Source organism: Polyodon spathula, chromosome 19 (genome assembly GCF_017654505.1).
Source record: "Polyodon spathula isolate WHYD16114869_AA chromosome 19, ASM1765450v1, whole genome shotgun sequence".
Taxonomy (NCBI): Eukaryota; Metazoa; Chordata; class Actinopteri; order Acipenseriformes; family Polyodontidae; genus Polyodon; species Polyodon spathula.
Window position 1 is genome coordinate 1,302,959 of NC_054552.1, and position 26,634 is coordinate 1,329,592.

The 26,634-nt window shown below is 39.3% G+C and overlaps 1 protein-coding gene across 2 annotated transcripts; it reads left to right on the plus strand.

Moving 5' to 3' along the window:
* Nucleotides 1–23,574, plus strand: bbox1 (butyrobetaine (gamma), 2-oxoglutarate dioxygenase (gamma-butyrobetaine hydroxylase) 1). Of its 2 annotated transcripts, XM_041219256.1 has the most exons (9): nucleotides 4–105; nucleotides 607–677; nucleotides 1,039–1,433; nucleotides 2,007–2,121; nucleotides 15,887–16,085; nucleotides 20,535–20,640; nucleotides 20,988–21,184; nucleotides 21,667–21,833; nucleotides 22,658–23,574. In XM_041219256.1, exons 3-9 carry the CDS (start codon nucleotides 1,050–1,052, stop codon nucleotides 22,816–22,818), a joined length of 1,329 nt encoding a protein of 442 aa, XP_041075190.1. In that variant the 5' UTR covers nucleotides 4–105; nucleotides 607–677; nucleotides 1,039–1,049; the 3' UTR covers nucleotides 22,819–23,574. The 2 variants fall into 2 exon arrangements, with proteins under 2 accessions (XP_041075189.1, XP_041075190.1); XM_041219255.1 differs by lacking the exon at nucleotides 607–677 and having other exon boundaries at nucleotides 1–105.
* Nucleotides 23,575–26,634: the final 3,060 nt, after the last annotated feature.

Genomic DNA, 26,634 nt, shown 5'->3' on the forward strand with positions numbered 1-26,634 from the left:
TACGACCTTTCACCTAGATGCGAAAGCTCGTCTGCTGTACATCTGTTTGTGTGTCAAATGCTGATTCAAATCCACATAAACTACAGAAGTTCCAATTTATTGCAGGTAAATTTCGTGTTTTATTTTTAAGTATAGGCGCGGGTTTTTTTAAGTCGTAAAACGGCTGAGGCACAGTAAACAGATAGCATGTTAGCAATGCGAGTGTACGTTTGTGGAACACGCTTTATTATACGTCGTTGTTGAATGTCATGACATCGATTTCAGTCGTTGAACAGCTACTGCTGTATTACGAACATAAAATGTACTCTAAACGCAAGAGTTGTACAACGATTTATCACATCACAGCGCCGTACAGTGGTAATTATACAAATAGTTACCAAAAATATATAATTTGAATAGTCCTGTATATTATTTGCGGTTGCTTATTTGTGTTTATAATGTTATAATGTTATACAGTACAATCGGCTGTATAGAAAGGACTGTTTGTGAAATAAAAGGTTAACTGGATAGGATTACATATTTAACCAGTTATATTACAGGATTAATTTTGGCACTGTTTTAATCAGTCAGGGACTTTGTACTTTCATGCTTCCTTGTTCTTGCCAGAGAGAAGAGTCAAATATCACATGGGCGATTAACCACTCTGTGCAGAACGTGCCTCGTTACCTATGGAAAAGGTCTTTTGCTCTATACAAAATAATCACGTGAAAGTATTATTAAGGAAATAACAATTTGTACAAAAATTAGTTTACCTCTACACATCTTTTTAAAAAATATAATTGCACTTGTTTATATTATTTTTTATATGGACTCCTAAATTAGAACAACGAAGTCAAAGACTCCCATTGGTTCTCAAGTCCAAAGATTTACAGTAAAGGCTCATAGGTGTAACAAACCTTATATCATGACAGCAATGCTCAGGCATTAGGCTGTTCTCCATTCCTGCAATTCCATTATTCCTTCCTCATAATCTATTTAATCAAGTTATACTTCAGAAGTTTGCATAAACTCTACTCCCCCTCCCCCCCTCCTTTGTAGACTGATGAACAATGAGGACCTCACTTGGTAGATGCCTATCGAGAATCACTGTGCATCCAGAAGGGCCGCAGGCTCTGCAGAGAGCCGTGAAGGACAGGGGCTTCTTCCCTCTGCAGACCTGGCCTGTTTCGCACCACTGCCAGTGGATGGGCACAGCCCCTAGGATGGATGGAGTGACCCCTGCCATCCGCCAGGTCCAGGCTCTGGACGCAGAGCGCTACGTTAGCGTGCGGTGGGAGGACGGCACCCGGAGCCTGTATCCGTTCGTGTGGCTTCGGGATAACTGCCAGTGTGCGCACTGCTTCCTTCACTCAGCCAAGGCTCGCAAGCTTCTCCTGGCAGACCTGGATGTAACCACAGCGGTGGAAAGAGTGGAGCTCAGGGAACCCACAAAGGTAAGCAGACACAGGGGCCAGACATGTGTGGCCTGGTCGCTGGTTAGCCAAGCGATTTGCATTGGCGCTGGGTCTGCACTTGTCTGGCTGTCTGTCTGCCCAGTATGTAAATTTATTTTCATTTCTGTTTGGCACATTTAAGTCCTTTCATATTGCATGAGAAATGGTAATGGGTTACAGTTCTAAAACCCACTTGCCAAGCTTGACAGTCTACAGTCTAATCGGAAATCATGATGTCATGAATGTCTGAAATGATGTGGAAACCTGATACAATTATGCTAAACACTGTAGAATTATATTAAGACCACATTATTGTCTAAGTGCATAAATAAATTATAACAATGAGAGATGATGAAAGACCAGAAAGACATTAACACAGGCTAACCTTTAGCAAATAATGGGGTCTTTACAATTGCCCAAACATAAGCAGATTGAAATACTTTTCAGCTACTGTTTAGACAGTATATGCATCTTTGTATATAACAAAATCAGATAAAATATGTAAAACATCTGGGTAAGGTCCTAGACGCATGGACCCAAATAAGTGAAAAAGAACTAACCCTGTGATCCTAGGTAAGCGTGGTTTGGCCGGACCAGCACACCAGTGACTTTGATGCAGAATGGTTAAAGAAAAGGTGCTTTTCCCAGTCAGCCAGACAGAAGAGGCAGGAAGAGCTTTTCCTCAATGGTAGGAATCCATTATTGAAATGTAAAATGTCACAGCTGAGCTGTATTGCATGCAGATGGTAATGCAACTTAGTTTTATTTTTTTATATAACAAAATGTGTCCAAGAGGAACTTTTTCCTTGGAAAAGAGTCAGGGCTTTTCAGCTTTTATTACTATGTGTCAGTAGTGCAATCAGCATTACATTCAGGGAGGGGGGGTCTGGGGGGGCTAGACAAGACTTCTGAAACGTAACTGAAAAAAATAAATCAGTAAAAAACCTTTAGGTTTACAGGCATGCGTGTTATACGAAAATAATAAAATAAAAAATAATAATAATAATAATAATAATAATAATAATAATAATAATCTTACTTGAAAAAAAACATCTTAAATGGTGCAAGCAAATTCCTGCTTTGATTGAATGAGCACAGAAAGCTTCATATGAAATCTGAAACCAATGTTCGTGTAGGGTGAGTTTTTTTTTTTTTTTTTTTTAATCAATGTCAGAAGACTATTGGCATCTTCTGAATGACTTTTTCTATTACATTTTAAGTCTTTAAAAAGCAAAACCATAACAAAATAACAGTGACTACTGAGCAAAAAAATTAAAGGGGCAAAATGTGGATGGGATGGGGGGGCATATATATGGTGCAGTTACATTTAATATCAGGTTCTTGTACTGACTGACTGCAACATATGGAACCAACATGCAATGTCCTATAGTTTACACTTTTGATTATGCAGGTACAGTAAAACTATAAAACAAGTATGTTTTAATCTAAATTGCATTGAAGAATTTAGTGTGAAATAAAATCCAGTATAAATGTCTATAACTAATTACAATTATTCTTGTTTCTGTTGTCGCATGGGGCCAGAGTGTAGGAAACAACATATTTCATTACAGTGTAGCTGAAGTCATTGTGAGATGCAGTCTGAGAAGAGCTGTAACCTGGATGATGTCATTCAGAAACCCCAAGTCTGCATTCAAATGTCACAGCTAATTATGTTGCATGTTTCGACGTGGTTAATTGTAAATATATATATATATATATATATATATACATTTAATGACATAGAGGTTGTATTTGACCTCCCATTTTTAATTAGAACAAAGAGGTCTCCACGAAGCAATCTAACACAGCTATGGGTGGGATCTGTAATTGCAAGCTTTAATAATATAAAACGCTTGACTCTTTTCGTACTGCTTTTTACTTTGCAGTTATGTTTTTTATTGTGCTGAGCTGGTTTTTAAAACTTTCCCTACTCCTGGCATTGTACTGTTTAATTAAACAACATTAGGACTATAAAATGAATCTTGCATAAGGAAAATCCGCGTACAGTACTATTTGTATGCTGTACATGCAGTCGTGTTTTTTTTTTTAAAATAATACATGTATATGTATATATTATTTTTAAAAAATAATGTGATTTAATGTAATATATATAAAAGTTTTAATTTGTTAATTTTAAATGTTTTCTTCTTCAACAACATTAGGTCAGTTTTATAAATATCTAGATTTGTTTTATGCTGCATAAAAGCAGCCTTTGAAAAAAACACTCCTTTAAGCTTTGATGAAAACACATTGAAGGAGCAAGGACTTCACAGGGCTGTCACCAAACCTGCAGGGGAAACGTTAGTGTTCTGAGAGAGCCCTTAACCGTTCAGTGTATTTCCAGCTTTGCCAAGGGTTCCAAATATTGTGGTGAAACTTAAAATTAGTAAAACAATACCACCCCCCTGGGCCCATAAAGAGACTACAAATATCAATAAGTAAAACTTATTTCCAGGCAGGAGCAGTTCTAGATGAACTCCTTTTTTTTCAAAATCATGCCTAACATTTTACTGGGAGTAAATAAATAAAATAAAATAAACTGCACTGCTACTAAGCTAAACAACCCAGGACACGGTCAGCTGCACAAAAACACAGGCCGACTACAGCCTGCAAGCACAGTGGAGCCTGAGTGACTGACGACTTTAAAAGAAGATCATTCAAGGTAAATTTAGACAAGCAGCAGGACCAGTTTACGTACTGAAGGTGATTGACGTGCCATGCATACAGCAGCTTCTTTGTTGGTGTGCTTGCGTTCCCTACAGCTCGCTTCTTCACCAGCTTTTCCTTGTTTGAGAGACATCAAGAATGCATCTTTTCACTGACGATCGAATAGTGGGGCTTTGTGGTCAGTGCGGTAGGGCAGGATGGCTTCATTTAGTGGGCAAATGGAAATTTGCATCTAGGAGAATAATGCTCCTTTCACATGGATGCTAAACCTTCACACGTGCTCCTTGGATTGCAAGATTTTTAAAAAATTACTTTTAAAAGACTGCAGATCTGTCGCATTCAGTGATCCCTCATAACCTTTTCAAAGGATCCAAGTTCTTGAGATGTCTGTTGAAACTCAACTCAATGAGCAAGAAATGTAGAAGAGTCCCTGAGAGTACAGCCTTCTACTAACAGTAAGCTGTGGTTGACCGTTGTAGGGGCTATCTATGTAGATTTTCTTTCACATGGTTATTGGTGCTTGTAATGTTGCTTCGTTCTTCATTCAAAAGCTAACTAAAAACTCCTAGCTGGAAATCCTCCTCCAAACATCATGCGAGCAACAGCGTGGAAAGAATTATTCATTTTCCTTTGGCCGACACAAGCAGGACTGATTTAGTACAGCGAGGGCCACAGAGGAAATAGGCAAGCTAACCCCTGTCATCTAGCCTGCCTTCAGGCAAAGAGCTAAGGATTTGAGTTTGCAGTCTACAGGAGATGGGGATACTTTACTGTACCACAAATCCCAGGGTCATCCCTCATCGAGAAGGGTTCTTGACATAAAGAGCCAAATGGTGCCAGAAATGAATAACGCATAGCTTGGCAAGCCAGCATATTAGTGAACCTCTGATAACTGGGAGGTCAAACATCTGTTATCCTGCTTTTTACATTAAGCTTCATGGGCAAACTTTTTTTTTCTAACCACTAAACCATGCCTCCTCCTAACTTTTCCTAAAATAGCTGCTCTGCCCGTAAATGTATTTTTTTTAGGTCATCACTGCAGTATGCTGTGGACCCAGAGGAGTCTGAGGTTCGGTTTTGGGTAAGCAAAAGCCTAGCTTATTTTATAATCATTCTGGGTGTTTGTTTGCATTTGAAGTTTCACTCCCAGAGTTTCATTCTGTGGACACCTCCTCTTGTCACATTTAGATCTGTGAATGTACTTGCAGTATTTATGTTGGCCTGAAGCTTAAGCTTCTGCCAGTAACGACTTTCAAACAGCATCAGCAGGCATTTCCACCATGTTGCAATACTGGAAGCAAAAGCCGACAGAGATGAAAGTGCTCTGGCTGTCAGTACAGATCTGGTGTTGGAAGGATGATCACGGTGGAAAGGGTAAACAGGCATGGTTTCTGCATTACCACACATTCTCATTGTGATAAAGAGATCAGCTTTGACTGCAGTTATTCTACTTTGTGCCAAATAAAAGGACGGCCCACAGTGCGCTGGCCAAGGCACTTAATGAAAAGGGTTTTGTGTTACTCTTGATAAATTTAGTTTCTTACAGTGATGTCTTGTTTTTACTGTTTGTCGGGGATCTAAGACTGGCGACTTAATTAATTGACCACAGGTGCTCTCGACTACCCTCTGGCCTCTTTAGGGGCGCTGTCACTCCAATCTTGGATCCTTCATGGGGAAACCAAATGTTCACATCAGCAGACTGGACTGGAGGGAGCTGCGGCTTTGGCATAAAGTAAACTCATTCTTGCTTACCATCGCTGCTTCCATCAGTCTGTTAAGTTTTTGCTGTTTGTTTTGTTATAACATTAGCTTTCTTTATAGTAATATGTTCCATTAATCTAGACCTGGACCCAGTGTAACAACCAAGTTAATACACAGAACTCTACCATCTAAAGGAATTGCTTCTATATCTCACCTGGTAGAGCTTTACATTTTTACCCAGAGGGGTGCAAGTTCAAATCCTTGTGTAAGAATGTACTATAGGGATGGAAATAAGACTCCCATTGCGTAGCTGTGTGATCCATTCCTGGTTTTGCTATGTCTAATAAGACACACCTGAGCTTGTTACTCTACCTATACACTGTAGCTAACCAGGCTTGTAGTAAAACCTGGAATGGGTGAAACTGCTCATCCACAGCACTGTATTTAAAAAAATGTGCAGGAGCTCATAAGCAAGATACCAGTGATTTCTTCAAATTTCCTTGAGTTCGAAACAGATGGGATTATTTGGTTCTCCGATTTTATCATGTTTGCTTCCTCGGTTTTGAAGATCAGTGGTTTCAGGGCCATGTGTTGTTGCTCTGTTCTTACTACAGAATGCCTTGGCAAGGACGGCACAAGAAGCTCCTGTCACGAGATAGGAATCTCCCCTTTGATTTTTTTAACCCACCCGAGACTGTCAGAGGAGTAACACAGAGGTGGATAACCCTTGACCTCACCCTTTTGATGAATGATTGGACGGCAGTATTTCAGTAAATTGCAAGACTGTCCAATCTCGAGGTTAAAAGAAGTCCTGCATTGCTGTGCGCTACGGTAACAGATGTTACTCATCAGACAGATTTTAAAAATAAATAAATAAAATGCATTTCCTAGAACAGTGGTTTTCAACCCTGGTCCTGGGGGACCCCTGAGCTCTTAACTAATCATTGTCTTAATTATTTTAATTGCTTTCAGCCCTTAAATAGTTGGAGATTTCAACTTAACACATTATTTTCATAAATCACATGAAATCTGCAACTTTATAGGATCTGAGAACAATTAAAAGAGCCTAATTAAGCTAATTGTTAGTTCAGTTAAGGGTTTAGTTAACTAATTGAGAGCACAGTTGGACTGAAAACCAGAAGACCCAGGTCCCCAAGGACCAGGGTTGAAATCCAGAGTCCAAGAGCACCCGTAGCAGCGCTGTTCTTGTGTGCTTACAATGAAACAAACATCTTTCAGTTTTAATTTTAAAAAAACCATCGGAAGGTAGAACATGTTGCTCAAGCTCATATTGACTTGTTTAGTAAAATATCACTTACTGATATATTTTTTTTTCTCTTGGGAACTGGTCACTATCAATTCACTGTTTGTGTTTTCTACTGTTCAATGTATTACCCCTATACCTCTAACTCAGTGGGGTAATAATTATTTTTAAAACTCTCATCAGCGTAACAGTTTTGCACTTTGCAGTATGCTGGCATTTTTATTTTAAGCTTCAAATACACTAAGCCTATCCATAAAACTGTGAGGAGTTTCTAAATCAATAGCAGATGCATGGCTTCAGATGTGTTGGCACTTTTCTGTAGATATGAGCCAACAGGGACTAATTTAAGACAAATTGTGGTTCTTAATAACCTTAATAAACTAGACCATACAACACAGTAAAGTAATGAGGAATGCTTGCCTGTCAGTTACAGCTGCATCTGTACTGTAATCAGATTGTTCGGTAGAGATCAGTAATGCTGGGTTTCTTTATAGGGGCACACAAGCAACGTGATTCTCCTGTTTAAGTCATGCACCTTCTTCTCGTGGTCATGTTTTAAACCGATCGGTCTATGTTTAATACCACTAAGTTCAGATCTGTTTTTTTTTTCTTGGCTACAAGCTGCCAACAACATGATGTCTTATCCACAGAAGCACACACAATTTCAGATATACAGTAGTACAGCACTGGGTGTAAAGTTCACATTCGAATAGGAAAATTTTGAGCCTGCAGTGTTGTTGTAACTGTCACGCACTGTTTAACATGGGAAGCGTCAGGGAATCTCCTGTGTGAACTGGCAGATGGAAACAAGCCATAACCTTGGCTCTAGAGACCTGATACTGTACTTCTGTGAATATTGGTCTGATGACAAGGTTATGATGACAGCATATGTAAAAACACTGTAGTTAAATGCAAGGCTTTAGTGACCTGACGAAGTTAAGGACGATTGACTGTGTACCCTATAGACTTATAGGGGTTTCTCTCTCTCTCTCTCTCTCTCTCTCTCTCTCTCTCTCTCTCTCTCTCTCTCTCGCTCGCTCGCTGTAGTTGCAGTGAATAATTGGATTGACTGATTATCTCACAAAAAATGCCTGAAAGAAAAAAAGAAGGACTTGCACAATTAGGAGAGTTATTCTTTATTCACTGCCTCTGGAGCCAAACAAGCTGTGAACCACAGTATGCCCCAACATTAAAATGCTAACATAAGTGAACAAAAATGATCTTATAACATTATTATTAAGTAGTATTTTCTTGCAGATCCAAAAAGCTACACACTTTAAGCCATCTTGTGACAAATGCTATACATCACCTACAGTATAACAAAAAGAAATGGGTGTGTCCGTCTACAGTATAGATTTGATAAGCTCTGGTTGTGAAAGGCGTAGCGTTCTTTTCAGTAGGTTTTCAGTTAATGATGGGAGTGAGTTAACAGTGTCGTTACATTGCTTATTATTTGCAACCAACAGCACAAAGATCCGGTTCTGAATAGAGTGTTTGTTTTTGGTTGATCAGTTACAACACGCAGCACGTTTCCTAGGGTGGGTTAAAGTCCACATCCGGCGCTGTGTTAGTTACTGTGTGAGTCTGGCTTGCATAAGGTAGGAAGCAACATTAACCCTTCACACAGCTGGAGCCCAAGGTTAAGTGCAGCCCGGCGATTCAGAGGTGCGTTTATAAAGCTAGTTTTCAATAATTCTGCCCTAATCTACTTTAAAACCTTTAAAAGGAGCCCTTTTCACTGATACGATCAAGTCAACTCTTGTTTGTGTAGCACTTTGGGAAGGATGGCCTGGAAAGATGATCAGTTTACAGTAATGACCTATCGCTTGGTGTAGTACCAAAAGTTATTCTTGCAACATAGGGTGTAAGTTGTCAAAAGTATCTAAGCCGTTTCGCTGCATCATTCAGTCGCTGTTTTTGCCGAGAAGCCGCGCATTTGACCAGACGATAAGCATTCTCTGCGCTGCTCTACCCATGTACAAGTAGTGAGGAATACAGTAAATAAACATAAAGTTATTGAAATGGCTTCTTTCAGATGTCCTCTGGTTCTCTGGATTCCTCCACCCTGTGCGTAATGTTGTGGACTTCAGACAAGGAGCTGTACCACAGTTTGGAATAACAGCTTCTCCATGCGGCTGATTTTGTAATTTGTATGCTAACTGTAGAAGCTACCCTTTAATCTGATCCAGATGTTAGGCACTCAGTTTGAATCGCAGGCCTTGTTTCTCAGTGGAACCTGCATTACACTAGATTTCCTGTCTATTAACGCCATTGATGTTTATTCTCTGTAGGGTTTACAAAATATTCATAACTGTTCCAGATAGGATGCTGCTGTTCCAAGCCCATGAGCGCATGGGGTGTTGTTGTTCATGGGTCGATTGTCATGATAGCGTATGCCTCAAACACCTCCGCTGCCAGCTTTCGAGTTGAGCTCCTTTAGAAATGACTTGCACTCAAATAAAAATCCTTTCCTTTTTAGTATAAGAATTGCAAATTGCAAGAGAACAGTGGCGGTCGTCAAAACTGCAGCACAGAACTGTCAGAGCCTTGCGATATGCAAATAGACACCCCATCATAATTTGTTACAACAGGTGAAAAGATTTGATTCTTTTACTTCTGTCCATCAGAAGCTATAATCCAAAAAAAACGTGCCCACAGACTGACTCTGGTAGTATGTCTTTCTTGGCTTTAGAAGTCTGTAGCAATTACATTTTTAATACTAAGTGAAACAGTCAGAATCCTTTTTTGTGTAGCCAAGTAAGGTGCTGGTGAATAAGCAGGCAGATGAATGTGCCTGGGTGCTCAATCTGAAATACATGAAATCAATTTGTGTTCTCTTCCGTCTCTTCTCTTGTGATTTTTCCTTTCCCATAAAGAATAACCTGTATGCCCAGTTTTAACCCAAGTTTATCTCAGTATCAGACAACACTAGTCGCTGCATGTATTTTACTTTAAAGTCGTAGGTTTGTTATTTTAAGTTGTTGACAGTCCAGTTTGTGTAGGATCTGCATTGGCTCACTCTGGAAGCCTGCTTGCCCTTAATTAAAGTATCCTGTTGATAAACTGCCTCTTTGCTCCCCAACTAATTTCCTGTGTTCTGTAGTGCCTCTTTTCTCTCTTAAAATCTCTAGAGAACAGTTCTGTAGTTCTAGTTCTACTTCTCAGATATTATATATCAAAAGCAAGCAGTTTGTGAGCATAATGCTTCACTCATTTCTTTCATGGGAGTTAAAATCCCTATCATATAACATAGGGGAGCGAAAGGAAATGTGTTTCTCTCTAAATGTATACCTGCTCTTTACTTTAGTGAAAGTACAGCGCAGCTGGTTCACTAGAGTAGACGAAAGGATCGGGTTTTCGAGTATATTGATTGGAAATTAGTTTACAGTAAGTTGTGTTGGTTTAATTAATTACATTTTAAAGTAGCGTGAGAGTTGAACAGTTTTTCTTTTTTTTGCACTACAGGACTGTAGATGTACTGTACATTGGATCAGTTAGGACAAGGGGGATTAGTAAAAGTGAATGTTAAAATTCAAAGCTGGGTAAAGAAATAACGAGAAGCACAAGAATATTTTCCCTTGGTTCTGAATTGCTAATAGCGTGGGGACTCTAAAGATGTCTCAGTGTATGTCTAAGTGTTCAGCTGCCTCTAATCAAGTTGAATTTGTTGTTTCTTACCCACTCTTTGTTCTGTCATACAAAGCGTGCAAGAGAAACAACACTCAGCTTGCTTAGAGGCAGCCATGAACACTTAACAAGCCATTTAATCTGAATAAAAAACAAACATGATCTGTTTATATAGAGCCTGTTTAAACATTTGGAATGCCTTGTCATTGACATTGTGAGTACAGAATAACACTCTCAGGGAAATTAGAAGTGCAGTTGCTGCTATTAGTTACCAATGGGGTAGTGACTTGTAATGGGTATTCCAACTGTACACCTTGCATAGATTTGCTGCCTACTGAATCTGACTGATCAATGTAATCAACCAAAGACTCCTGCTACACTGTAAAGCGCCAGCACAGCTATTTTTTTATATATATATAGTTGGCTATTGTACAAGAAGTAGTCTTCCCAAACAACTGTCTCAAACTCTGATTGATCGATTATTTCCAATTTCCTGCTCATGACTTTTCTTTTAAATAGCCTGACGTGCACAGTGTCTTATTAAGGGCAGGGAGGATTCAAATAAAATACCATAAAAATGTGATATGTCAGGATTACAAGACAAATACTCTCACGATCTCTGCAGATCAAAGTCAAAAGAAAGTTTTGCATTTATGGAATTGCAGTGACCTTGAGTCAGCTGTTTGTTGATTTTTCTGTATGTTCTGCTGCAAAATGAGGCAACTCTGGCAGCTGTGGATTGAGTCACGCACAGTTAATGTTCAATTCTCAACATTCTTTCTGACCAACCTTACACGCTGCACTGTAAAACGCATGTTTGATAGCCGGTATATAAATTTAGACTCCCAACTTGGAGAAGACTGGAGCAGTTTCCACTGTTATGGCAAATGTGCTTTAGCTTCTCATTTACAGGGTAGTGTGGTATGCAAAAAAAATCAAGTCTATATTTGGCTCTCCAGCAAGCCACAGCTTTAAATGTGGTAGTATAATGGTTGGATGGTTTCATTTGTTTTAGCGGAGGCAGGCTTATTTTTAGAGACACTGTACACCTAAGGCTTCATACCAGTACATTTGCTTATTCATTTTTTTTCTTTTTTAATAGAACAACCTTTTTACTTGTTTTCAGCTCTTAAACAGTTGCAGTTCAAGTTACTTATCAAATGTTACAGCTAACTTGAAATATGCAACTGTTCAAGAGCTGAAAACAAGTAAAAAGGTCTAATTAAGCAAATTATGAGTTCAATTAAGGGTCTAGTTAAGTAATTGAGAGCTTGGTTGGAATGAAAACCAGCAGCCACAGGGAGTCCCCAGGACCGAGTTTGAGAAGCCCTGCTCTATATGATACACACTAACTGGAATGAAAACCAGCAGCCACAGGGGGTCCCCAGGACCGAGTTTGAGAAGCCCTGCTCTATATGATACACACTATCTGGAATGAAAACCAGCAGCCACAGGGGGTCCCAGGACCGAGTTTGAGAAGCCCTGTAAGAGTAAAACTGATTAACACGCAAACATTTCAGTGACTGCTTTTTTAGTTTAGATAAAGTAATTACTTCCAGTGTTGCTTTATTCTGTTCTTTCCTAAATATTTGTGTTGATATTTTAGGGCTAAAATATTGACCTAAACAATTGCGTATATAATACTGCCATTGAATAAGTGATTTGAAGTTGGATCAAAAAGGGTTCTAGCAGAAAAAAAAAAAAAGATTGCCTTTTACTGTTGATTTGCATTGCCTTTGAACTCAAAATAAACAATGATAACAGATTGTGTTATTTTGACAGTAACAACGACCAGCTGTTGAACAGTGTCAGGGTTTAGATCACTTCAGTATACCACATTCTCCTTTTTTTTCAAGCTTTTTTGGTGCCAGGCTGATCAAGATACAGTAGCATTGCCAGAAGGGCATGGAAATAAAACTAAAACAGTAGATAAGATTTCCTGAGAAAACTGAGAAAATTATGAAAAACAATGGATAAGGCACCATAGCCATCATAGAGAACAGCATGGTAATTACGTTTAGGGGCCACACCCAGAAAAAAGGTTAAAGGCATACTTTTACAAAAATGCACGAATCTACGGGTGGCCAACATGATAAGCTATGCTTAACATTCTTGTGTACTCGTGCATTCTGTATAGCTGGTTTAATCTGTGCCCCGTGCTAATCAGGATTTCACTGTGCCAGGCAAGCGGAAAGGCAGTCTCCATGCGGCATGCCTTGAGTTTGTGCCAACGGGTGAACTAATTAAAGCTATGCGACTGTTCAATCTCTATGAAAGATCAGAACACCCTGTATTTAGCGTACTGATTTATTTATTTTTTTGTAGTTTTTTTTTAATTTTTTTGCCATTTCCCCAATGTAGAAAATACAATAACCCCTACTAATACATTAATGAAGTACGCCTAGACATACTGTAGCATGCACGGGGGAAAGCAGCAGCAGGGCCGGTAGGTTGCGTACAGCGGTATCGGTGCTATGCTTTAGTGTGAGAGGTCCCGGGTTCGCGCCCGCCCTCCGCCTGTGTGTGGATTACCTCGTCCTGTGTGAGGCGTCTGCCTGCGGGAACTGAGGTTAGCTCCAGTACAAGCTGTTATGTACTGAAAAAAATACAAAATTCTCCCGCACACTGTATTTTGCCAAATATCACTTTTTAATTCTTTAAGAGAAAATAGAAGCTAATGTTTCGGTCCTTATTATGTATTAAAACGGTAATGACATAGAACTAGGATGGTTTTGATTTTATCATTTTGCAAGGTATACCTTTTATTTTACAAACATAAACAAATACAAATTGGAATTGCCGAATTATATCCAGTAATACGATTTTTTTTTTCATGCTAATGACATGATTCATGAGTTGTGTTACAAAACAACTCACATTTGTTTTCTAGAATGACTTGGAAGTGGGATCTATCACAGGTGATCTGCTTCTCTTCCAGGCTCTAGTGTTTTGAAAGCCCACCACTCAGTAGAAGATTTATGTGAGGATTCATGGCAAAGCCATTTAGAATGAGCCCAGAGACCATATCCCTCTGCCCTCTGCGGCGCTGTTATGATTCCTTCTTATGCAATTTCAAGACCCATGTGTGCAATATACTTGCAGCTTAACTAATTGAAAACACATATCCCAGTTATATAAAGATTTGGCATCATTTCAACCTGTTGCTAAATTTTAAGGGCTTGTTAAACTAGACTGCATCATCTTTACCGTCCTTAGTAACCTCTTTTAACTGTTGCTATAAATCTTATAAAGGAGTCAACAGCACATGACTCTGGGAACCTGCCTCGCATAAAAAAAAAAAAAAAAATTATTCAGTCCACCAACATCTTGTGATCACCAGTCAAGAGATAAGGTTGCAGTGAGAATAGACTGTGTGCCCTTGCTATTTCCGTACTCGTGGAAGTAGCAAAATTAGTGGTGCAAAAAAAAAAGGGGGTGAAAATGTGAATACTTCCAAGCACTTAAATATAGTACCACTTTTTTTCACAGCATTTTTTTTTTACTTGGTTTCTCCACAACCAACTGTCCCATACAGACTGCACCTCACAGTTTATTTATTTTATTTATTGCATTGATATAGTGCTTTTTATACAAAAGTATTGCAAAGCATTGTACAGTACATAGCAGAAAAAAAAGAAAAAACTACGATACATGTATAGCATGTCACACATACAGCCGCCACGGTCAGACCATTTCAATAACAGTGTACACATAATAATACAAAAGCAGCAATTTTAAAGTTACATTAAAACCCACTAAGATAAGAAAGACATTTTATAAAAGTGTGTTTTTAGTCTTGACTTGAAAACTGTAACGGTCCCAGCTTCCCTGACAAACGAAGGCAGAGCATTCCATAATTTAGGAGCTCTACAAGAAAAAGCCCTCCCTCCTCCCGTGTTGCTCTTGTTGACCCCGGGAATAACCAGCAGCCCCGCATCCTGTGATCTCAGAGTGCGGTTTGGAAGATTCAGGGTCAGTAACTCCTACAAATAACGAGGTGCTAATCCATTCAGGGCCTTGTAAGCTAATAGCAGCATCTTAAAATCAATTCTATACTGCACAGGGAGCCAGTGTAAAGAGGCCAAAACAAGGGTAACATGTTCACTTTTTCTGGTTTTAGTCAGCATTCTAGCGGTGGTATTCTGAACAAGCTGCAAGTGGGATACCACATGTTTTGGCACACAAGAACAAAGTGCATTACAATAATCAATTCTAGATGAAACAAAGACATGCATTAGTCTCTTGGCATCAGATACGGAAATAATTGGTCTAAGTTTGGCTCTATTTCTCAACTGGTAAAAAGATACTGTAGTAACTTCCCTAATGTGAGTGTTAAAAGATAGACCAGGATCAAAGATGACCCCCAAACTCTTAGTTTCTAGTTTGTTTTGATGAGAGATTGCAAGAGTTGAGCTCATGTAATCAAACATTTCCTTTTAGTTGGCTCTGTGAGCCCTCTAGCATAACCTTGCTTTTATCTGAATTTATCTGATAAATTCTGTGACATCCAGTGCTTGATGTCTAAGGCAAATAGCTAATAACACCCAGGCAGAAGAAATTCCTGGTTTTAGGAACAAGTATAGCTGGGTATCATCAGCATAGCAATGGAAGTTCACTCCGTGTCTGTGGATAATGTCACCTAATGGTAGCATGTATAATGAAAACAGCAAAGAACCTAGAATGGAGCCCTGTGGAACACCACAGACAACTTCTGATAATGCAGATCAGAAAGATAAGATCTGAACCAGGATAGGAGAAGGCCAGACAGTCCCACCATGCTTTCAAGACGATTCAGTAGGATGCAATTGGTCTATAGTATAAAGGCAGCAATTAGATCAAAAATAATTAATACTGATGGAAAGCTTATCAGTAGATTGTTCACAACTCTGAGAAGGGTCGTTTCTGTGCTATGTGCAGCACAAAAACCAGACTGAAACTTCTCGAATATACCATTAAGAGTTCTCATTTTTTGTAATTGAATTGCAGCAGCTGATTTAGAGTACAGTAGTTTTTGATTTAGAGTACAGGAGTTACACCCACTTTGAACACATCAAAGGATTGATCTGCCTGGATGCAAAACGAAACATTAACGGAACTCTCAATAAGGTTTCCCCAGCGTCCAAAACACTAAAACAGTGCTGCCCAAGAAACCCTGATTGCTGGGAAACTAACAAATGCAAATCTGTCCCTTCAGCTCGACATTGCTGGGGCTCGGGACTACGAATCCCCACTGCCAGCTTCGAGCAGGTCCTGAGGGAGGATGAGGCTGCAGTCGCCTGGCTCCACACCCTGAGGAGAGTCGGGATCGTGCTTCTGAAAGGAGCGCCGACGGAGCAGGGGCAGGTGACCAGGCTCAGCAAGAGGATTGGCTACCATCGGCTGACTTTTTACGGGTGAGACAATCAGCACTGTTTCAGCTAGAATACAGGTGTACACCAAGAATTTACTATACTGAAGCTATTCTAGCTGTAGGCTAAACTTTTGCCTGGTTTTGTTATTTAAGTCTTTGTTAATAATACCTATAAAGGGTACATAAGGACCTTTTTATTTTGTGTTACATGCTCCCATGTCTTGCTACAGCTCTTACATAAGGTGTGTGTTTTATTTATTTTATTTTTTTTACATTTTAACAGCTTTTTTAAATTTCTAAATTGCATTCCCTGCCTCAAGATAGCTGCACATGTACCCACATGGACCTCTCAGAACTACTTTTCCTATCATCCTCCAGTTCACGTAACTGAGATGGATTTACCAGTGAGCAGGAGGATGATGGGAAATGTAGTTCTGAGAGGTCCATGCGGGTACATGTGAAGCCATCTTGAGGCAGGAAATGCAATGTAATAGTTTATAAAAGTGGTAAAAATGTAAAAAATAAAAAATAAATAAACAAGAGACACACCTTTCTTAAACAGTTGTAGCAACACATGGGAACATGTAACACAATAAAATACAAAGGTCCTTATGTACCCTTTAAACTATATTTGCATGAGTGTCAGATGTGACAACGACCGGACAGCAAGCCATTAGTCTTGGTAGGCTCCTTGTTTAAGTTTGAATTTCTGATGGCCTTCATTGAAGTGGAGCTATTTGAATTGTTTAAATATCTGCCCGCTTACTGAATGAGAGCTAATTACTGTGGCTGAGGCATGTCTTAGCACGGCATTTACGTAGTTGTTTCAATCAGAGACAGGAGATCTGCATGAGCGACTGTCGTCCAAAAAGTGTTTAAGTGCAAGCCTGATTTTTATTTATGGTGAAAGGGCAACGCCAAACAGTTGGGAATTTATTTCAGCAGGGTTCTTCCTGTGTGGCAGTAAGCAGAAACAGACGTGGTCAGAGTATAGCCAGACATTGCTTTGTGCCTAACAATGAAGGACACTCCCGTAGTTACTAGCAGTGTCATCTACTGTCACTGCAGATAGGAGAGGACAGGTGCACACAATCCCATAGTGCTTCTCAAAGTAAAAAAATGTCTGACAGGACTATGGGGTGCATTGGGAATTCTGTTTCTTGGTTCAGTACACACTGGGAAGCACCCACTAACAACAGAACCAAGTAACGCAGAGCAGAATGGAACAGGTGTGTGCAATTCTGCTTCCCGGTACTTTCAACTGTGTTGTACTTCCCTACTTTCGGGATTATGTTTCTAACTATAAAATGTCTTCAAATAGGCCATTTTATAGTTCGTCAAGTTAGTATTTTCTTTTAGTATTATTGCTTTCGGGATCGTTATTGTCTATTTAATTAATTAATTTAGGAAGTAAAGTCAACTTTCCTTTACATATTAACATATTAAAGTCATGTGCGGTCCCCACATAACAAAACTTTCCCAAACTCGTCTTGAACATGTTGAACAGTGTGATTGACTGGAGTAGGGCTTCAGTACAATGAGAAGCTCTTTCAACGCTGCTGCACAAATCAGGCCATTTTATGCCAGGGTTTCTTATAAAAGAGCAGTCTGTCTTCCTGACAGCTGCAGTATCTGAGAGGGAAATAGCAGCTGCTGGTCAGGCCTGCCCCTTCCAATGTTTTCCAATTGGATAATAAAGTGAACATCAGCTGAAGAAATCCAGATGTGCAGGAAAAAGGTATTACACTGTCAGCTCCCCGTGTAAACAAGCACGTAGGTCCTGACAGAGATTAAATCATTACAGAGTGGAGACTGAGCTGGGCAGATCCAATAATTCCTCTCAGATTAAACTCTACTAGAAAAATATGAAACGTCTGCAGGGTGCAATGAATCGAGTTACTGCAAGACTGAATAGGACGAGAAGTGCATTGAAAACCCATCCCTCACCGTGATCACAAACTGCACCCTTCGGACCTTGATGTTTTGCAAAGCACTCTGCATGCAGAGCTCAATTGGGTGTTTTTTTTTTTAAATTTTATTCATATCCTCATGGTACATGTCAAATCATGAAAAGTAGTTTTTGGTCCAAGAACAGGAAATAACACAAGCAGAGTCCCCCAGAGCTCCTCATAAATCTGCTACTAAACTTGAGAGTTTTGTACTACTCTTGGGGTTGAAGTACAGTTTGTCTGAACTCAAGCACTGGTCCTGCACATTCTATCATCATACTCCAGAGCACAATTAGATTTACTATGCTTTCTGTTTTTTTTTTAATTTATCTCTGCATGCTGGAAGTCTTACACCATATGGAGACAAAAAAAAAAAAAAAAAAAAAAAACCCACTGCCCTTTAGACGAAGATATTTAAACAAGACATGATACCGATCGTATTTACAGAGATGTCTTGTCAGGACAATGTAACCCTAACAGCTAGAAGGATAGCTCCTCTTCAGAATTACATTACTTATTGTGTTGTTCATAAGCCCAGAAAGATCTTGGTTGACCGCTTACTTGCGTGTACATGGGTTACATCTTATCCCAATGGGAAGTGATTACTTGTGACAATGGCATTGTGAACAAAGTTGTTACATTCTATGTAATTAAACACTTATTGCATCGCTACTTTCCATATAAAAGTAGACCAATGGTAGTTATCCAGTTATTACCATTTTATTACATGGTTGTGAATGCCCCATATCTATCTGTAGATGTCTACATGCAGCTGTACACCTCATGTTTGTTCTGTTAAGAAATTAACAGCAGACTAACTACAATACATTAGCCAGGAAAGAAGACGTTTTAGCAGCATTGTATAATCATCATCATCATCATCACTCACAATTCAATTGAACCGTGTGCATAGAAACAATCATCTCCCGTTTATTGGGTTTTTTTTTTTACCTTTAATTGTAGAAAAAAAAACCTCACAAGAGATTTCAAATAAATAGAAAAGTACTTGGCTTGAGAAGTACATTCCTTCCAGATTAGTACATCAGTTTCATCTTAGTGTGCAATTAAAGTGTCCTGCTTTGGTCCTGCATGCAATTCATTTTAACTTGTGAAGCCAAATGGGAGATTGATTGGAAAAATATGTTTTACGTTAATGGTGGGGTTATTTGGGTTTTTTTTATTAGGTGCAAGACGCTCACTTTGTTTATTTTTTATTTTAAGATTGTATTTTATTTTATTATTTATATAGGGTTAGTAAAAAAAAAAAAAAAAAAAAAGTATAAAAAAGTTTTAAAACTAAACAGTTAACTTCAGATCCTCTTCAGAAACATTTATAGTTGAGGTAAGAAGATCTATTACCAAACATACAAATAATAATAAAAACAAATTTAATTTAGTGCAACCGTGGAATTCAGGTATACACGGTTTTCCTTTCATATATCAATTTGCCAACCACGGCATATAAATTTATGTGTACGCAGTTTTGCACGGAAACACATGACACATCCGCATTTGCTTCTGCGCCGTTGTGGGTATTCTTTCGTGCTCCCATCTCGCCACCAGTACCAGCATCATCTCTCACTTTGTCTCATGTACTAGTTGTATTAGTATGGGCATGCAGTCTCGTGCTCCTTGTTAACGAGGGATTACTGTACCTTCTTTTAAATTGATTGGATATATCTTCCACTGTATTTAGTGTACTATTTCACGTATTATGCACTTTTAATTGGATTTATGGGTTATGCTTTTTTTTCTTACTGTATATGGTGTATTATGCATTTCTCTGTATTTGAAGTATTATGGCTTTTCTTGTTGTTGCTGCATCTTGTAGAGCGCTTTGTGATGGTGGTCCACTATGAAAGGCGCTGTATAAAATAAAGATTGATTGATTGATTAATTGATCTTGACAACAGTTCGTCTGATTTTCATGAAAATGCATGGGCATTTGTTATGAGATGCCAATTCCAATGCTATGGTACTGATTGAGCCACTGAAGGCTAACACTGTGTGTGTGTGTGCAGGTGAGAGTAGCTGCAGTGTGTGTATGTGTGTGTGTGTGTGTGTGTGAGCTCACAGGTTGCATTGGAATACATTAAAGCATAATGTGTCTGTGATCATATTTTCCAAAGTTGCCGTTAAGTATCCCAAAACCTCATTGGAAATCTCAGTCACAGAGGATTTGCAAATTCAGTAAAAAAGCATCACAGTAAATCCCAGCTATTTTGTGAATAGGAAAGGATGTTGTCCTTGGGGGCCTGTGGATCTAATGAGACCTGTCTGTTACTTTGACTGTGTTTGTTTCAACAATTGAAGGCAAATCCATTTCTAAAACCTCTGCAGCAAATCTTGAGCTCTCATGACATTCAGAAAGGAAGAAAGGGGTTATGTTCTTTTTTTATCAAACAAAATGTCAGTAGGTCCGTCACATGCATAAAACTCATGGCATATTAGTACCGTCTTCCAGCCAAAAAAAAAAAGGGAATTACTGAGATGCAGAAGCTTACACCTGTTTTCTTGATCTTCTCTCTTATTTTTTTCCGAAGGCACACCTGGCAAGTGCAGGACAAAGCACTTGCCAACAACGTGGCATACACCTCAGAGAAGCTGAGCCTTCACTCTGACTACCCCGCCCTGCACAATCCACCTGGGGTAACACCATGTTGGTGCTAATCTTTAGTTCAGCATGAGAAGTATAAACATGCTTTTCTTACACAGTTTGCAAAGCGAGTGAGTTGTCTCGCTTTCAAATTCGCTGGATTCAGCCTTCTGAAGTCTAAATTTCAAATATCGGGGTCCTAGTCTCAGTACTGCTCTAGTTTGAAAATAATCTGAAAGCCAAAACAAACAGGCCGCGTTGTATAAAACTGTTTTGTATCACGCGGATGTTTGTGGTGCTGTGTGTCTTCACTGTATTGTTCTTGCATTGTCTGTGTGCCGTGATTACTGTGGGACTCTTTCTGTCTTTGAAATCCACGCCGTTTCTTTGGTGCATGCAGGTCCAGTTTTTGCACTGCATCAAGCAGGCTGCTGACGGGGGTGAGAGTGAGATTGTGGACGGCTTCCACATGGCCAACCAGCTGAGGAAGGAGAACCCTGAAGCCTTTCGACTCCTCTCCTCCCTGAGAGTGGACTTCACTGACACTGGGGCTGACTACTGTGACTTCCAAGTGCAGTCCAAGCACACAATCATTGAGTACGCATTTCAGTGTTTGTTCACCACTTATGTTTTTGAATTGATATATAGTTTTATTCATTGTGTCCTTATAGCTGTCTTCTAGCTAGCTTCAATGGGGTCAGTTATAAAGTGAAGATGAAGCCTAATTCACACTCCTTTCAAAGTAGTTTTGTCTTTGGTGGTTCATCCAAAAATTACATTTTTCCTTTTGAACTAAGGACAACGAGCGCCATCTAGTGTTAAAGCAGCAACACTGCATCAGACAAAAACTTGAGCGTTGACCTAAGCATTTCTGCATACTGTATACTGTCCTGTGTCCAGATAACCCAAGTTATCGTGCATTGTTTCTATGAGTGGGTAAATTATTAGGAATCATGTGTGATTGTATTAGTAGGATTCTGCTTCTAGGGATGGGAAATGGTCTTGTTGTTTAGCATTACACGTGCCACTGTGCTAACATCAAACTGAGTATAGAATTGTTTCTCTGGTTCCTCCTGTAGTGTAGACTGCAATGGCCAGGTGGTGAGGATTAACTACAACAATGCAACCCGGGACTCCACACTGGACTTGCCTCTCGAACAGGTCCAGCCCTTCTACTCGGCTCTCAGAGCCTACGTGGATCTCATGAGCAGGCCGGAGAACATGGTCACTTACAGAATGGAGCCAGGTGGGTAGCTGCCCATGGCATGTGGAATGCATTAGGCCAGGAGTAGCCAACCCTACCCTGGAGAGCCACAATCCTGCTGCATTTCTGGGTGTCTTTAAATAATCAATGGCTAAAGGCCTGCAAAAAAAGTTATTGTTGACCAATTAAAAAAATAATTGGTTTAGTTAAGTAATTGAGAACTCAGGTGGAACGAAAACCAGAAGACCCTGCGGCTCTCCAGGACCAGGGCGGGCCACCCCAGTATTAGGCAGCTTCGCTTGGACAGTCACGTTTGTAAATCCAACATGAGGAGTAGAAGTACCCCCCAAGTTAATGAAAGGCAGTTTTATAGAAAAGCTGAAAACGTGATTAAATCAATTCCTTATGTGTTTTGCACCTAAAGACAAACTAACAAAGCCATTTTTAAAAGATCCCTGTTAAAATGTACAGTGTATTGTATTTCAACAGAATCAAAAGGTCGTAACTGAAGACATTTTAACTTTACAGGAAATGGCTTATCGGCTCCGTTTCTGGGTATGCTTTGATCCTGTGCTTTCTGGTTTGCCTTCAGGACTTTAGGAAATGTCAGTCAATCATTGAATCTTTTATTTAACCTGGGAAAAACCTTGAAAACTCTCCTGTACAGTGGCAAGTGGGCTAATAAGGGCACACAATTCATCAAAAGGTTTAATTCATCAAAAGAAACAGAAAGTAACTAATGGTCTCAATCCAACGTACTGTTAGTAAGCTTGATCAATTAAGATTAGAGAAACAGATTATATTTCTCACAGCCTGATTGGTCCCTGGTTTTGCCAGCGGTCTGATCGCACTCCCCCTGTCTGCAGGTGACGTGGTGACGTTCGATAACTGGCGCCTGCTTCACGGACGCCGGAGTTACAACTCTGTCTCTGGCCATGCCCGGCACCTGGAGGGGGCGTACCTCGACTGGGACGAGGTGATGTCCAGACTTCGGGTCCTGAGGACAGCCTTAAACAGAGAGGCTTAAACCAGTCATCAGAGCGGGGCTTTACGGTGTTCCAAGGAAGATAACTGACCTCCTCAATGTAGTTTAATAAGATACACCTGAGCTTGTTATCTGTATACCGTGGCTAATCAAGTTCATAGTAAAACCTGGAGTGGGTGAAACTGCTATGCAATAAGAGTTCCACCCTCGAAGTTCAAAGTACAGTAGGTTTGCTAAGGTACGAATGTGTTAGCATAGGGTTCCAATGTACCACTTAAAGAGCAGCTTGGTTCTAGCTATGGGTGTGAAATATCAAAGTTATCTTAACTGGTGTGTCGCATCTTTTTCTTGTTTCCATTCATTCGGTGTTCGTTATCTGTTTCAGTCATCACATCCTGGTGACCTTTTAAACCTTTTTTTTCTCTTGCAGTAAGAAATAAGTTTGATAAGGATGTCAGGTGATGGCCAGGGGTGCTGGAACGAGAGGTGCTGGGGGTGCGGTAGCACCCCTTGGCTTTGCATGGCTTCCATCATATACAGGGGTGTCAGTTCAATGGCTTCAGTGGCTTTCAGCACCTCCACTATAAAAATTGTTCCTGCTCCACTGGTGATGGCTGTCCCTCGAATGAGGTATTATCTGACATGGAGGTTTCTCTTCATGCAACTGGTAGAAAACAAGGCCCATCTGATTTACAAAGCAACCAGGAAGTGATGACCTGAAACAGGAAATTACGTAAAGTGCATCCGAACAACAAAACATATATATATATATATATATATATATATATATATATATATATATTATATACCTAATTTGGATTAAAACAAAAAACTATTAATAACAGAAAGTCTTGGTAAACACATTTTGAAAACCATGTAACTTTTGAAAAATATATTATACATAGATTGTATCAGGGATAGGGTGAGGGTTCCCATCGTGCAATATAGCACGTTTTTACAAACCAACATGATACTACGCTGTATGCTAACATTGTATGTTTAAGTACACATGTATTTACTAAGTAACTACTATATAAATACACAGTAATTAGAGACACAATGTAGTGTTACCAAAATTGAACATTTTATTATTATTATTATACAAAACATACTTTAATCGGTCCCAATATCACAGAGCTGTTAATATGTGAATCCACCAGAGGGCGGTATTGGAGCTGTTGGTAATTTGCAGAATTTCAGCTAGGGTGAGCTTTAGTTATGCCAAACTGGGCCCCTTACGGAATCTGATCTGTAGGGGAGGGTCCGGAATGTTTTGATTAGATAGTGCACATACTGTACCAGTACTGTAATGTTGGATTTATTGGCATTGCGTTACTATTATGGTGAATAATTGCATTTGTTTTTTGCAGACGGTTTTAGAAATGGCTTACTCATTATGTTGTGAATGAAAGACGTGTACATGCAATTAGTACACATTAGAGTGTAGAAAAATAGGAAGATAGAATTTATATATCAATGTATCAATATTGATTTTTTTTTTTGGCTTGAATGTTTTATACCTTAATTTTTTCGGAGGGATCTAACCATCGAATTATGGATTGGTTAACATGCAATATTCTGATAAGCGTGTGCCTTATTTAAAAGCAAAGTATTTAACAAATGCAAGCTATTGTTCTCTTTTACCAGACATAAATATGATGTATGAAACGTCATACGCAGTTTAGCGAGCACTTCTAGATTGGATGCTGATCTGCGTGGTTTGAGCCAAGTGCTAAACATGCTCAGGTACAGAGAAGCCACAGAACACCAGGCACCTAGACAAACCTGCTTATGTGATCTCTCAATAAACTTAACCACAGAGAACAGGTTCTTAAATAAGAGGGGTAACAGACTCGAGTCTGATACTGTTCTAGCTCCAGCAAAGCGGCTGTCATAGTTTCTGGAATCATTTTATACCACTTATTGTATGTTTCCTGCCATGTGGCTCTGCAGCAATGCAAGCCCTATCCTGTAGATGTGATTCTGGTCTTCAAAACCTATTATGGTGATTTTAATTTTGTGGACAGCCTTAATTGTAACAAACACACTTTTAAGGAGATGCTACATGTATCTGAAAGCAGGGGTTTTGCAAAAAAATAAATAAATAAATAAATCTCAGCTGTGGTTGGTAGCTGCCTGATTTCTTAACATAATTCTTGCATGACTTTTAGCGTTTGTGCAGCTGTGTAACACGTATTTACCTGTAAAGGGCCTTTTTGTTTGTGAACACCTGATCTTTTAAACCTTAAATAAGGTTGTTAATACCTTTACACAATGAAACTCTGGCTGGGGCTTCGCTAAGCTGACATCACGAAATGAAAGGGAAGGAAAGGAAATGAAAGGAATATTTATCTGAACGCTCTTCCTTTGATCTCCAGAGAAAGTGATTGATACTGCTATTTGCCAGCAGGACTCCACCTGACAGATTTGTTACAATTCAGTCAGTCCCCCCTCCCTTTATTCACAGCAAAGCAAGAATTTGCTCTCGGGGATCCATTGATGCATATAATCATTTCTGACATCAGGTGATCAGCAATAGACAGCATGCATTTTATTAATGAATGACAAATGGTAAATCTTTTTATTGCAAAGTATACAGGTTCTGCATAGACATTGCGGAATCAGCTAACATGAATGGCACACAGAGTTATTAATCAATGTTGGTTTAATTGCTGCTATGACCTGTTAAATTTCACTGTAATCATGTCTATTCTGCAGACAGTTTATCTAATAAACACATTCAATCCGATACTTTTCCCATTAATGGTGTGTGAACTGGCAATGGTGCCTTGCTTTGCTGCTATTTTTCACTGCTTTGATAAAGAGATGTAATCTTAATCCATGTAACGTGTGGAGGAAACAATGTAAATGCTATCTTTTATATCTGTGCACAGCCTTGCAATTCAGTGCATAGATTTGTTGTAATGTTGTGATGTAAGCCAGGAATTAGATGCATTTATATTTGCAAACATTTGAATACAAAATCTTTTTTGTTATAGTCTGTATTAATTTGTTCTATAAGTGCGCTTAATAAGTGTTCCCAAAGCAAAAAAAAAAAAAATTATAATGATAATAATAATAATAATTTCAAACTTTGAACTTTCAGACTTTGATCTGACAGTCTATATGCTAACTGATCTCTTGCTAAGACACCCTCCTCCCCATTTCAATTTCTCTCTGACTGCTTGTAAGGCTCAATTACAAGAGGATACCTGGCTGGAGCTGCAATACCTCAGGCATCTCTTCTGGTCCTGGGCTAATGCAGCACAATCTTGATGATCCAAGCTTCTTTTTTACAGAAACCTCTGTAACCCAAAAGGACCCCTTGATGGACTTTCATTTCTTGTGCAATTCTTTTAGCCCACGTGCCCTGCGTTTTTTTTTTTTTTTTTTTTTTTTTTTTTATCTCTGGAGGGTAGCACTTTTCTGAGTAGAAAGTAGTGACATGCAGGAATATATAACAAGCAGTTCCTTTAAACGGGGCACATGTTGAGCAAGATTAATGAGAGCCAAGATTGGCCAAGAGCAGTTTTTTCTCATTCCAGTATTGTTCTTTAGTAGAGGATTCTTCACTGGGAATATCATATCAACAACTGCACTGTAGTAAACCATATGAAACCATATGAAAGTCAATTCCACAAACCATTGTCCTAATGAGCTTGTAAAATAGAGGTTTTGCTGTATTAGCTGGCTGGATGGCATGCATCCCATGTATATTGGACTGCCATACTAAGGTAATATTAGTGTCTGGTTTCACACACCCTGCTTAGCTCTGATCTTGGACTACTTTAGTGAAGGTAACATTAGGTAGTCAAAGATTAGCTCTGATTATATCACTGCTAATCTTTAAATGGCATC